The sequence below is a fragment of the Ochotona princeps genome, chromosome 24, assembly GCF_030435755.1.
Source record: "Ochotona princeps isolate mOchPri1 chromosome 24, mOchPri1.hap1, whole genome shotgun sequence".
In the NCBI taxonomy this organism is placed as follows: Eukaryota; Metazoa; Chordata; class Mammalia; order Lagomorpha; family Ochotonidae; genus Ochotona; species Ochotona princeps.
Genome location: NC_080855.1, coordinates 2,995,455 through 3,009,890, shown reverse-complemented (window position 1 = coordinate 3,009,890; position 14,436 = coordinate 2,995,455). Strand labels below are relative to the sequence as shown.

Below are 14,436 nucleotides of genomic sequence, written 5' to 3'. Positions count from 1 at the left end.
TAAGCAAGCCGCATTGAGCAAGGGTTTGTGAACATCATGTGCCAAGCAACATTCTGCCTGAACCCAGAGCTGAATGACAAGCAACACAGATGAATCAAGAGCAAGAATACTACAGTGTTTTTCTCTCTCTCTCACCACACACACACACACACACACACACACACGAAATGAAAAAAGAAAAAAGATCAAGTCAAGCTGCAGTCCTACAGAGCTGCCATGTTTTAGGACCAGGGTGCCTGCAACCTCAAGAGAAAGCCAGAGACTTCATGGAACAGGCCAGAGAGGCCAACGACAGGATCACGAGGGAGGCTGATTTGATTCTACGATGGTAGCCACAGAGGGCCACAGGGAAGGGGATGACAAGATCTGATTTTCGCTCTTGGAAGAATGTGAGATGGTGAACTGGTTCCTGGGCTCCCAGAGATGGAAGAGAAGGTCTGGGAGGACCTGCAAAGGGAAGGAGCCTGTGGCTGCAGTGAAATTCTATGTCATGGCTGTGGTAGTGGTTACACGAATCTGCACACGTGAAAAAACCTCCACATGCACACACAACACATGATTTTCTGGTTCTGTTATTACACCGTGGCTATACACAATGCTGTGAAAGGGAAGCTGGTTGAGGGGTACACAGGATTACCCTGTACATTCTTCTCCATCATCCTAGGCACCTACAATGACTTCAGAATTTTAAAGCTGCTGTTTAAACTGTTAGCGGTGGAAAAATAGACGCAAAAGAACAAAGCGATACGAAATCATGCCCACCGAAAGGGTTAAAACAAAAATGAAAACACCAAGGTTGGCAAAAAAATGGAGCAACTGGAACTCACTCGCACGCAATGTTGGAGGGAACGGAAACTGGTACAACCACATCAGGGAAAGAAAGCGTTAAAATTGAACACACACCTACCTTATGACCCAGCAACTCTTGCAGGGCTCTTTGAAGATTAATTTATTTTTACTGGAAAGTCAGTTACAGGGAGAAAGGGACACACACACAGAAACAGATCTTCCTTCTGGTTCCTTCCCCCAGGTGGCCGCATTAGGCGGGGCCATTTTTTACTGCTTTTCCCAGACCATTAGCAGAGAGCTGGATAGAAAGTGGAACCAACAGCACTCAATTAGCGCCAACATGGGATGCTGGCTTTACCTCCTGTTACACTGCCAGTCCCCTGACCCAGCAATTTTCCTCCTAAGTATACAATCACCAAAAGACACCCAAATATTCCCAGATGCACAATTCATAAAAGTCAAAATCGGGGAATCCTGTAGCCCCATCAATAGGTGGAGGAATCAATTATGGTGCCATCACATCACTCATCAACAGAGGCTGAGTGGTCCACAGCCACAAGCAGCACTCCAGACTGATCTCACGAACCCAAGGTTGGACCAAGTGAGCTAACCAGAAGACAGCGTTTAGTGGAGCAGTTAAGACGCCCCTTGGGATGCCCATCTTCCATACCACAGAACCTGCTCCACTTCCAATTCCAACTTCCTGCTACTGCATACCTTGGGAGGCAACAGGTGCTGGCCTGAGTCCTTGAGTCCCTGCTATCCAGATGAGAGACCTGACTAAGCTATGGCTTCTTGACATTAGGGCCTGGCCAAGAGCAACCAAGGCCCTTGGGGGCATTTGGGGAGTGACCCAGTGAATGGAAAAGCTCTTTCAAATCAGTAAGTCTTTAAAAAGCCAACTGTGGAAGCACAGGGTGTGGTTCCATCACCATGAAGTTCAGATCAGGGTTTTACAAGTTAGAGCAGACACTAGCTTCAGGAGTTCAGAGGGGGGAACCGGAGGAAGTATTCCCAGTGTCTGGGACTCCCCAGGTACCAGTACTATTTCCTTTCTTCACCTCCATCACTACCGGCATTCTGGGTTGGCTGATCCTCTGAGTAGCTCTGCCCTGGAGAGGGCTTATCCACGACCCTGGTCTGTGCCCATCCACAAACCCATGTCGGTCAGAAATGTCTCCAGACATTGCCAAATGCCCCTGGGAGAGCAAAACTGCCTCCACTCAAGAACCACTCATCTAGATGTTATTCACACAGGAATAGATGGGATATTGCAACACAACAGACACAGGGAGCCATACAGGAGACCATGGCAGGACAGTGCCTAGGCCTGGGAATCAAAGCAGAGAGGGAGAGAGGTGGCAAGGTTCAGCACGCAGTGTGAGGCAGCACGGACACCTTCTGCAAGCGAGCAAGTGAGTCGAGGCCATCACAAGGTTTGGTCTGAGGAACAGACTGGCTGCCAGCGCCATTCACCAACCTGGAACACAGGGACAGTGCATCTTGGGGGAAAATTGTGGACTTATCAGCAGGCAACTAACCCACTATTCCTGCACAAGAAAAACCTATTTCCCAGTCTCAACGTATGCAAACAGCAGTCCTTGATCCGGATTAATGATCTCTCCCTATCACTGTGCGATGTGATCCCAGACGCGACTAAACTTATCACTGCTGTACCCAAGTCATCAGACTGTCTCGACCAGAAGCCACCAGGCCATCCTCCCCCAGAGCTTCTGACGCTGCAGCAAGAGGCCAAGAGTGAAGCCTGTCAGCAGCAAGGCCCTTTCTGTTCACCCAGAGTGGCTGCCGTAAGTACTCCTTTCGCAGAGAAACCCTGACACTGCAGCTGGATGGTCTGAGCAAAGAAGTATCCAAATAAACAAGGGCAAGACACAGTGTCCCCGAGGGAATGCAGACCTTTCCCTGCCTGACTATCCATCATTGTGAAGCGCACAGATTTGCTATAGCTGGATTAAGTGTGCCCCCAGTAGTTCTGTTATCTGGTTATCAATTTAGGACAAACTAAGTAATCCTTTTCTCTGCTGTACCGTGTGTTTTTAGAGTATAAACCCAATTGCATCCTAGCTTTTTTAGCCTAGGATGTGTGTTTATTCACACACACACCCAAAACAGCACCTTCTGAGCTCGGCTTCACATCCTGGCTCCAGGAATTATGTGTAAGAATCATTTGGAAACAAAGCACTGCACGGATCCAACACCTCACTGTCACCGACGTGTATGAACAGGCATCACGACATTCTCAAATCTGTCATCTGTAAGTAATATTTGTAGAAACCCAATTGGATAAAAAAAAATGAGTAAAAATATATATCTTTTTATCGAAAGATCTAAGAGGAAAGGAAAGCAAACTTCCACTCTTTCTACTCTTACAGAATTGGAGATCAATATTTCTTTTCTAGTCAGTGTTAAAATTAAGAAAAAGCCTTGAAAATGTTCACAGCAAACTTATTGATTTAGAAATAGACTTATGACTACTGGCTTATGCAAGTGAGAGATTTCACCTCCACTGCAGGAATGAGATTACTTTTCAAAAGCAGTCAAAGGCAACACCAAACGACATTCCAAATAAATCACACAGGCCAGCCCAGTTATTCAAGTCCCCAGTTTTTCAAAGAACTCACCCAATGACCTAGGTCTTGGAGGCCAGCTCCAAATTCCTGACGCTGGGAAGAAGCACTTGGGTCTCATGTTAATTTGCTTCAACAAGCCCCTTCCAGGGAAGCTCTCAGTAACAAACTAAACACTCTTTGAGAAAGTGAGTTGTTCAGAGCCACATGGTCGTGTGAAAGGAGTTTATTCTGAAAGCGCCACAACCTGTCTGGGTAAGGAAGTATCCAGAGACTGGGTACAGCTCTGAGACACTTTATTTTAAACTTGCAAACGTCTATATTGTAAAGCAATTACTCTTGGCAACTGACGTTCTGGTTGCTCTGTGTAACTGCTTCTGTTCTTAAGAACTATAGGTTCTGTTTTGTTTTTAATGTTTCTCATTATTGAAAAGCAACATATTCTTTAAGGAGGCGAGAGAAGGACTGAGATTCAAGGCTAAAGGAATCCAATGAAATGCCCTTTCCCTGCCTCCCCCCACACACTCAGGAACCAACACCTGCTTCTCCTGCAGGCCTTCAGTTCATTTCTCCTTAAGGGGAATCACAACAGTTTCCGTAGTATTCTTCCAATGACAACCTATACAAACAGTTCATTTAAAAATTTTCCCCTTTTTGTTCTATTTATTACTCAAGCAGCACACACACTATTCACTTTTATGAGTCAAAATTGTTTTCCACTCAGTAATGCGTCTTGCAGAGTGCTCCATATCAGAATGAGAGTATTATCTTCTGAAAAGCTACACATCCTTGGGGCTAGACGATAATTTGCTTAACTAGTTCTTCATTGATGCACATTTAGGCAGATTTTAATCTTCCGCAATTTCAAACAAAGCTGCAATAATTTTGCGCATAAGACTTACATGAGTGTGTGAATACATCTGAGAGAAAGAAAACCCTGAAGGCACAACCACTGGGTCCCAGGGTCCACACATTCACTCCGTCAGCAGCTGCCCTCCACAGCAGCTGGTCAAGTTTTCCTCCTACACCACGGCAGCAAGGCGCTCCTGCCCGCCTCTCCCTGAACAGCTGTGAAGTCTTTGGCCTGTCAGTCTCCTGGATGAGAAACTGTTTCACTGGAGCTTTCATTTGTATTTTATTTAGTAGGACTCGGGCTGACTGTCAATGAAAAATCTTTTCAAAGGAACAAAATGGACATGTAAGAGGAAACAGAGCTGTCTTTTCATGTATTTAAAATCCATTTTCATTTTCTTTTCTGTGACTTGCCCCTTTTCTTTGCCTATTAGGCGACTGGTCTTCTAATTAATTTTGAAAGCCCTTTATGTGTTCACACTGATTAAAACCGCCTTCCCTGGTCTGGGTTTGCATGTTGATTTACTTATTATTATTTACTTTTTATACATGTTATTTACTTACTATTCCATTGTCTATAACCATTTTTCAGTTGATCTTAGCTTTCTGCTGATACACAGCCATTTCATCTGTAAACAACGGTCTGGTTTTCTGCTTTCTGAGTTTCCTGTCTTTTTCTAGTGCCATCATGTCAGTGCACATTCCTCCGCCGTCCCTGGTTACAACACGGAGGCTTTCAGGGTTTCACCTCTTAGGGATGAGGCAGGCTTCAGTCTGCAACACGAGTCCTCGCAGGCGGTTTCCGAATTCGTAGGAAAACCTTACAATCCCATCCTGAGTAGTGTTTCTGCGTGTCTGTCAGTTGCTGCTATAGATTTTCTTCCATGTCAAAGTACATCACCAGCTTCATCATCTGCATGGTTATTATGGCGTAACAACAGCAACCCATGACTCTGTATTCCCATTGTGCCATTCTATAAATAATTCATGAGTACTCATTAAAATATCGAATCCATTTTTCTCAGGTCGTGAGCAGTATTAAAAAAAAAAAAAAAAAAAAAAGAACCAGGAATCTTACATCACAGATGGGAGAAATGAGTTGTGAAAAGATCATAAGTCTACACACACCCTTCCCCCTTCCTTCGGTGTGGCACTTCTGTGAGTGAGAAATAAAATTCAGACCCTGCGATGCCTACCCAGGCCTCTAAGGCACAAGAAAGCACCGCAGCTTCGGAGAGCCCAGCGGCCGCCCAGCAAACACAGAAGAAAGCAGGCTGCCATCTGCATCGGCAGCTTCCCAGCATCGTCTGCCAGTATCCTGAAAGCAACCTCCAAGTTGGAACCAGGAGCTGAAAACATCTGAAAGGCATCACCCAGCAGCCAGCGGAGTAGGTTCCTGCTCAGTGAGACATCATGTTGCCGACATTCCTCAGCCAATTAGAATTCCTTTCTGCGGCAATGGAGGTGCACACAGCTGGAACGGCAGAGCGGGGCGCAGCACTGGCTGCACATTACCTGAAGCCTTGTTTGCAAACAATAAAAGGCTTTTTTTCCTTCCTTTAATCCAGAAATGCACAAACAACATTCCACTTATATATCTAAATGGATGAAATTGCATCTGGAGACAAAATCGTGACTCTAATGTTTTAAGAGGGTGTGCCTCATCCACACGCTTTGTGCCTTTGTGTTTTGAACCCGATTCCTCTGATTCGCCTACAGCCAGAAGGGCCTCAGCGACTTCAGCCAGGAAGAGCGAGCCTGGGATAGCCAGGGAATTTTAAGTTGGGAGGTTTCTCTAGAAAATTCACTTACACAACAGCAGGCACAGCAGTTATTTAAATTGTCAGGGACAAAACCAAATTTTTCAGATTCCTATTTGTTTAAAAATACTTAACCTCTAAAATAGTTTTGAGATTACAAATGTTCAAACCCTGAAGTCAAAATCCTAACCATTAGTCTCTCTCCAGCAAAAGAATCTGAACAACACAGAAGTCAAGATAATTCATCCTTTCAAACTTTAGGAACCACTCAATAAAATGTCCAGTTTGGCTCTTTTCGCTTCCAGCCAGTACCCACAAATGTGTTACAAAATAGCTGGTCTAATGAACGGGAGCGCTGGCTTGGTGATGCTGTAGGGATCAGTGTTTCCTCTTTAGTTTTCAATTCACAAGAAAATACTTGACCAGTGACATGCCTCCAGAACTTCCCCTCAACCAAAACAAAAGAAAGACAATTTGTTGAAGGGAAAGAAAACCCTGGCAGAATCCGCTTTCATAGCTACAAAAAAAAAAAAAAAAAAAAGTTTTGAACTCCTGGTGTAAAAAATTCTAGTTTGATAAATCGTAACTACTTTGAAAATAGGATGGATAAAGTATATAAAAGATTTTATGTGTAAAATCAATGGAATCAAGATCGCAAGGAGAAAAAAGCATGGGGGTGATCAAAACCATGGATGGGACCTGTGCTGGTACTAAGCAGAAATGAGATTCTTTTGAAGTATAATTGCAATTTCAGATTCACAACAGCATTGGATCCAAGCCCTCCTCCACCCCCAGATAAGCTGGCTTAAAGAGGAGCCGCGGCTGTCCCTCCCTCCTCTGACGGCAGGTCTGAAGGAAACTGTCACACCTGGCTATCAGCTAATTAATTAGCCACTACTCCATCTCACCCCAGCAACCACAGCACAGTTGTTGAAACAAAGATTCTATCCGCCTTACACAAGTGAGTTTTATTACACGCACACTTACTACAAGTGGACAGAGTCAACACTCCTCACCATTTCCTTAATCCTTATGAGAAGTTTAAGTATTTTGAAGCAATCAGTTGGGTCACTGATCAATGAACAATAACAGCCATTACTGACACTGTTTCTCTCCCAGCTGCGCAGCTGCAGCAGGATGCAAGCCAGTGTGACGTGATGTGTGTGGCAACCTCCAAGCCATACTCCTGTGCCCACACGCTCTCCTTGCCCCTCTCCCGGGAACCGGAATTCTTCTCTTTGCCATACACAGTCACGCTCCAACAGATACTAGGACAGAGAATATTTCAAGGCACAAAACTATGTGGTATTTCAACTAGCTGGTTAACATTAGAATAAGATTTAATTTTCCCGAACAGCACTATGGAACCCTTAGAGCTCAAAATGCCATTCTCTTGTCCAAAGTGGACTAAACAATCTGGGATTCATTTGTATACCACATAATAAAGTTTGAATTTTAAATCAAAATGTTTCCAAAATCTTTTATTTGCCAATAAACTCTACAATGTCTCCAAAATAATGCTCTAAACCACTTGATTTTGGACATATTATGCCCCTAAACCTACCCAAACCACTTAAAAACTAGTTTTCCACAAAAATACTATAGACATTCATTTAAAATAACATTTTAATCTTTTTAAAGATTTGTTTTTGAAAGAGTTGTAGAGAAGGAGAAACCAAGAGGGAGAGAGAAATCTTCCATCCACTGGGCCACTTTCGGCGGCTGTAGGGGCCACAGTGCGCAGCCTCATCTGAGTCTTCCGGCATCTCCTGCTGCTCTTCCCAGGCCACGAGCAGGCTGCAGCAGCAGTGGAGCAGCAGAAACTTGAACTTGGGCCCATATGGCATACTGGTATTGCAGGTGGCAGCTTTACCCACTATGCCATCATACTGCCCCCCAGATAACATTATTTTAAATATAAAGGTTTACGGGCATTGGCATGGTGGCACAGAGGGTTCAGCCCCACCTGTGGTGCCCACATCCAACACCAGAGTGCCACCATTTCTCTCTTTTTTTTAATGATTTATTTTTATGAGAAAGATATACAGAGAAGAGACAGGAAGATCTTCTTCCATCTGCTGATTCACTCCCCAAGCAGTCACAATGGCCGCAGCTAAACTGATCAGAAGCCAGGAGTCAGGAGCCTCCTCCAGGTCTCCCATGTAGGTGCAGGGTCCCAAGGTTTTGGGCCATCCTTGACTGCTTTCCCAGGCCACAAGCAAGGAGCTGGATGGGAAATGGGGCCGCCAGGACACAACTTGGAGCCCATATGGGATCCTGGTGGATTCAAGGTGATGACATTGGCCACTAGGCTATCGCGCTGGGCCCTGGCTACTCCATTTCTAATCCATTTTCCTGTCTAATACATCCAGCAAGGAAGCAGATAATGTCTCCCATGCTTGGGCCAGTGCCACTCCTGTGTGACAGTTACAGACTTCTGGCTCCAGCCTAGGCCAGCCCCAGCTGTTGTAGATATTTTGGGGGTGAACCATCAGATCCAAGATTTCTCTCTTCCTACCATGCCCACCCCCATCTCTCCCTCTGCCTTTAAAGTAAATGAAAATGAGCATTTTATATTCCACTTTTTAAAGAGACACACATTCTTCTGTTTAGAACAGATTTCGAGAGCAGTTCAACGTATTACCCAATAGTTTTCAAAAACAAAAAGGATCCAACAGAAAGAAAACGCTCATAAGCACAAACATTACACAAAATTAACGCTTGGCATAAATCAAACGCAAATGCTGTGTTTTACCACAACTTTCTGAATACCAGGATTGAGGACAGAAAGAAGACGTGCCCAACAACAATTCCAAATAGGAACATTGATAGAGATGTGAAAAAGAGGCTCAAAGAATGGCACAACAGAGTTGAACTCTCACTTGACAGATGAGTAAATGGAGACCCAGGAAGGAGAAATAGCAAGTTGGCTATCACATAGCTAATCATCATCACTCCCACCAGAAATCTGCTAACCCCAAACCCAAGGCACCATCGCCAGCAAATACAACTGCGAACCCAGACATTCTGGGTGTTCCAATCGAACTCCAAAGTCTTTCCTGTCTTCCAATGACTTGTGCTATATGAGCAATTCATCTAATGGATATAATATCCTTCATTGTTAAAAGTCATTTTTTTGGAAATATCAAACATGGAAATAAGCTCTATGAGAATGCCAGAATTATTTCACACTTACTCGGACCAGCGTGCCGACCAAACCAAAACTTATCCCTTCTTCAACTAAATAGTTAGCTAGAACATTTCCAGGCCAGAAGATAACCAGAACCACTAGTGTAGGCAATCACACCTTCTTAGGGAGCCTGCTGGCAGGATGCTCCCCCCAGACCACCGGCTGGAGACATGGTTGGTGTTTGAGAAAGAGCACTCCCCACGCACCTCATCCTGCCCCATCAAACGCCACCCAAGGCCTCTTCAGACAGCAGCATGCCAGGTGACACCTACATTCCTGAACCCCAAAACCATCCCGGAGGAGGACAAGTTATCCTTTTCACAAGGAAGTAGGCCAGCCCAGCGAGCCAGGCTTGGTGAATACACACACACACACACACACACACACACACACACACAAGCCTGCCTGACATGAACACTGTAGTTAACACCTATTCTAGAACAACTGATTCCATTTCCACCAAATTCCTCAAATCAGTTGCCTTTGCTAACAAGGAAATGGAAGCTTAGGTGAAGGCAGGTACAGACTACACCAAATGAAAGTTGCCAGTTCTTAGCACTTTGCTAGTGCTACAATGTCGAAGAATGTGACTTTTCGTGTAACCAGAGATAACGCCGTGTACACTGTATCCACAGGGCGACAAGTGTTTCCTATCTTCCCTGCCATCGCCAGACAGCTTCTCAGAGGCAAAGGCGGGGGACCAGCCTGTTTCTTGACAAATCCAGGGAGCCTGTGTTTGAGTCCAAATCATGCCCTGACGTTACACCTCTTTCAAAAAAAAAAAACCCTTCTAAAACCAAAATGGTATCAGACCACAACTCTGAACTTTTCAAAGTAAAATTTACTTTCAGGAAAAACAAAAAACAAACACTTACTGTCCTTTCCCTGTATTTTACAGTTTAGGGCTGCGCCTTCTCGGCCGCGAGTCCACGCCAGACTCTCAAGTCCTCACTACACTCATCCCCTTAGGGAAAAAAAAAAAAAACACGGGAAAATCCCCGACGGGGAGCGGACGGAACGTGGTCTTTGCTTCCCAGAGCTGGGAATCCTGGAGTTCGGAAAGTCCCTCACAGGGCAGGATTTGCAACGCCACCCCCAGCCGTGGGCACGGATTTCAACCGGGCAGGGTCTGCGGCGCCCGCAACCGCGCGTTCGCGTCCACACACACACACGCACGCCTCCGCATCGCAGGCCCATACCCGGCTCGGCGCTCACCCTTGAAGGTGGCACCCGGGCCGTTTCATTGAGGAGCCCACGCGGCGCCCATCACACAGGGTGAGGGACCCTGGGCGCAGACGCGGGCGCACACAGGGGCCGGGCACCGGGGCTTGGGGGTGCAGAACGGAAGTGGCCTAGACTGGAGAGGTCTGGATCAGGCGGGAAGCGAGCAAAGACCGGGAGCCCCCCCCCAAGACCCGGGTGCAGGAATTCGAGGCTGAATCAGGAAGAAAAGGGTGGAGGCCGCCCGAGCCAGGCGAGGGGGCGGGGCCGGGAGATAGGCGGGGGCGGGGCTGGGGAGGGAAGGTGAGGACCGAGGTGTCGAGGGCCAGCGGCCGGGGGGCCCCTCCAGCAGCGGGAGAAGCGAGCAGGGGTGGGCGGGCAGGGCGAGCCGCGCCGATCCCAGGGAGGAAGAGGAGGGGGCGAGGACCGGGTGCTGGGAGGGAGAAGTGCGAGGGCAGGTGGGGCGGGAACGGCCAGGCGGCCCCGGCGGGGGCACAGGTGGGGGCGGACGGACCGAGGCCTTCGGGGCCGGAGGACGGAGGGGGCGGCCTGGGGGGCGGGGTCGGCGGGGGGCGGGCCCCTCGGAGAGTGGGGGGCCGGCGCGGGGGAGAGCCGCGGTCCCGGGGCACCGGCCGGCGCGCCCAGGGTCCCGTGCAGGGGCGCCCCGAGGGGGTCCCCGGGGCGAGCGAGGGGGCTGCGCGGGGCGGCCGTACCTGTCAGGCGGATCTTGATGCTGGAGCCGTTCCTGCGCGTCCCAGGGTTCGACATCTCCCGCCAACGATCGGGCAGCCGCGGATCCAGCGCCGCCGCCCCCCGGCCCGGCCCGGCCCGGCCCCGCCGCCGCCGCCTCAAGGTTACGACTCCGGGCTGGGCGCCGGGGTCCGAGCCGGGACACAAACTCCGCGGCCCAGGCGTCCGGGCGCAGGGCGGCTGGTCGAGCCGGGGGATCGGGGCGCGCCCGGGCGCCCGGGGCCCTCGCCGCTCCCGCCGAGCCCAGTCCCGAGCCGCCGCCGCCGCCTCGTCCACCGCCACCGCCACCACCACCGCCGCCGCCGCCGCCGCCTCAGAGCCGGACGCCCGCCGCCCTCGCCGCTTCCGCCGCCGCCTCCCGGAGCCGCGCGCGCGCACCCGCCCGCCGCCGTGCCGGCCCTCGCCCTGCGCGCGCCCGCCGCCGTGCGCGCCCGCGGCGACGTGCGCGCCCGCAAGGGGACGGCGGGGCGGGGCGCGCCGCTACGTCTCCCGTTGGCCCGCTCGTGGGGCGCGCGCGGGGTCTGCAGCCTGAGGGCCGGGGGGCTTCCCGCCTCCGCGGCCGCGCACGCAACACTCCGCGTGGTGTGCAGCGGCTGGGCCGAGCCGCGTTCCCTGGACGAACGGATTTGCGGGATGCGGAGGTGGGGAGAAGGGGCCGGCTTCTGCAGGTCTCTTTCCTCAAGGCTCGGTGTTCCCGAGGAGCGGCTGAGGGGAGGCGTTTCCTCCCCCTCAGCGCCTTCCTCACAGGCTTGCCACTCCATTTTGGGCGAAAGAGCGAGATCGAGGGAGAAACTTCCCGAAAGAGAGAGCATGCATGAGCAGCCTGTGTGCTGTTGCCCGGTGGCAAAATGATGCCCGTGGGGCTGGTGGAAAATCCCAATGGGAACCTCAAAATCCATCCGTGTTCCCTTTTGTAGGTAGTTGTTCCTGGTCTAAGGCCACTTGGGGTCTCCAGTGGCACCCCCAGACTTCTCCACCCCGCTCCTTCTCAGCCCTGCACTCAAGACTCCTCTCAGGCAGAACTCCGCACATTTCTCCTGTTAAACTGAGTGTCTCTTCATCTCTCCCAGCTGTTCCTGGGAGACTGGGCCATCCTTGGCTTGTTTCCTTCAACGCTTACCTTGGGAGAGGGCTTCTGGAGTCTCCGGAAGCCACTTTTTTTTAAAGATTTATTTATTTTTATTGGAAAAAGTTTCACAGAGAGAAGGCAAGGAAGAAAGATCTTCCATCTGCTGGTCACTCCCCAGATGGCCTCAATGGCCCAAACTGAGCTGATCCAAAGCCAGGAGCCTCCCCCAGGTCTCCCACATGGGTGCAGGATCCCAAGGACTTAGATCAGCCTCTGCTGCCCTTCCAGACAACAAGTAGTGAGCTGGATGGAAAGAGAAGCAGCCGGAATACGAACTGGCACCTATATGGGATTTGACTCTTGCAGGCAAAGGATTAGCCAGTTGACACACGGCACTGGCCGCTTTGGAAGCCAGTTCTTAGGAACAAGTGGTTGCTCTTGTCATGTAACTGCTTAGAGGTACCCCAAGCCCACAGATGTGCAAGATCTGGAACACAATCACCACCGCACGTGGGCTGCTTGGTGTTGACATCAAGCCATGTTTCTGCTGAGACCCAGCAAGGCCCTCGCCGCACCCTGATTGTGCAAAAACTACAAGTAAGCGCAGATAAACGTGACAAAGATTCCCCTCTTACCGACAAAGGGATGGAAATGCCACCTCATTACTGGAAGGCATTGCTGTAAACAAATTAAGTTAATTTGGGGTTTTGGAGCATCTGGTTTAAGTGGGGGAGAGATGCTCTGTAATTACCAGCCACCCTTCCTGCGTAGTGAACACGCTAGATGTTCAAGCATGAGTATCTGCAGTCCAGGTTCAACCCCCTTTTTGCAATGCCTGTCACGGCACTGGCAGTATCTCCAAAGCTACTCTTGGTCCCCACCAGCCTGCATCAGCTCTGCCACGGATGGACTCAAGTCTTCAATTCTTTTTCTTCCCAAGAACTATGTTTCAGGAAACAGCTTTGTTAGGACCAGCACTATGCCTCAACTGGCTAATCCTCTGCCTGTTAGCGTCAGCATCCCACTGGGTGACAGTTCAAGTCCTAGCTGATACACTTCCAATCCAGCTCCCTGCTCGTGGTCTGAGACAGCAGTAGAGGATGGCCCAAAGGCTTGGGCCCCTGCATCTGTGTGGGAGACCTAGAAGAAGCTCCTGACTTCAGATCAATCATCTCAGCTCTGGCCATTGTGGCCACTTGGGGAGTGAATCAGCAGATGAAAGATCTTTCTCTTGTTTCTCCTTTTCTGTAAATCTGGCTTTCCAACAAAAATAAAGCTTTAAAAAAAAGCTTTGTCATTTGTATGTGACTATTAGTAACATGATTTTCTACCTCTGTTCCACAGGAGAACATGAAGAGCATCCATGAAGACCCTCCTGGGGGCCAGCCTTGGGGCATCAGGTTAGTCCACCACTTGTCAATGCCAGCTTCCCATGTCTGAATGCTGGTTCAAGTCCCAGCTGCTCCAGTCCAGATCCAGCTGCTTGCTAAGGAGGGAAGGCAGCAGAGGACGGCCCAAATGCTTGGGCCCTTACACCCACGTGGAAGACTCAGGTGGATTTGCTGGCTTCCGGCTTCAGCCAGGACTAACCTTGGCTATTGTGGAATCATTTGGGGGAGTGAACCAGACAGGTGTAATCAAGTGTGTGTGTATGTATGTGTGTGTGTGTGTTTCTCTGCCTTCCAAATAGATAACCTGTGTACCTACTAGTGTGCTAGTATGCAGGAAATGAAAGTCTGTATAGTGTGGTCCCTGGCTTCTGTAGCTCAGTGTTTGCAGTAGAGTGCATTGTATCAATAAGTCATTAAAACAATGTATAAATCTGACAGAAGAGCCACATGAAAGTCTTCCCCAGCCCTGTCCACTGTAAAGTCTTCCCCAGTCCACTGTAGTGGACACTACAGTGCCATCTGCCAGTCACCCAGCATGTGAGGGAGAGGCGACTTGCTTGCTGGGTGTCCGTACCACACACCTTAGTTTCTGAGGAGGTTCAAGGTGGGCCTGCAGCCTAGAGGTTGACAACATCCACAGCCCCCATTGTAGTACCCGGGGTTGATTCTCAGCCCTGGGGCTCCTGGCTGCAGCTTCCTGTGAAGCAAACTTGGGGAGGTAGCAGTGATGGCTGGGCAGTTGGGTTCCTGCCTCCCATCAGGGAGACCTAGATTGGGTGCTCAGTTCCCTGCTTCCCCTCACCCCTTGCCTCTTCCCACTGCCTGA

General features: G+C 49.6%; 1 protein-coding gene across 2 annotated transcripts in view; it reads right to left on the bottom strand.

Annotated features, from left to right (window-relative positions):
* SMURF1 (SMAD specific E3 ubiquitin protein ligase 1) overlaps positions 1–11,459 on the bottom strand; it is a 107,203-nt gene extending 95,744 nt beyond the window's left edge. Inside the window, exon 1 of one of the 2 annotated variants that reach the window (XM_058681156.1) lies at positions 11,114–11,459. In XM_058681156.1, coding sequence (XP_058537139.1) covers positions 11,114–11,168 — 55 coding nt within the window. In that variant the 5' untranslated portion in view covers positions 11,169–11,459. The remainder of the gene's footprint in view (positions 1–11,113) is intronic. The other variant, XM_058681157.1, reaches the window with a different exon arrangement.
* Between the last annotated feature and the right edge of the window lie 2,977 nt (positions 11,460–14,436).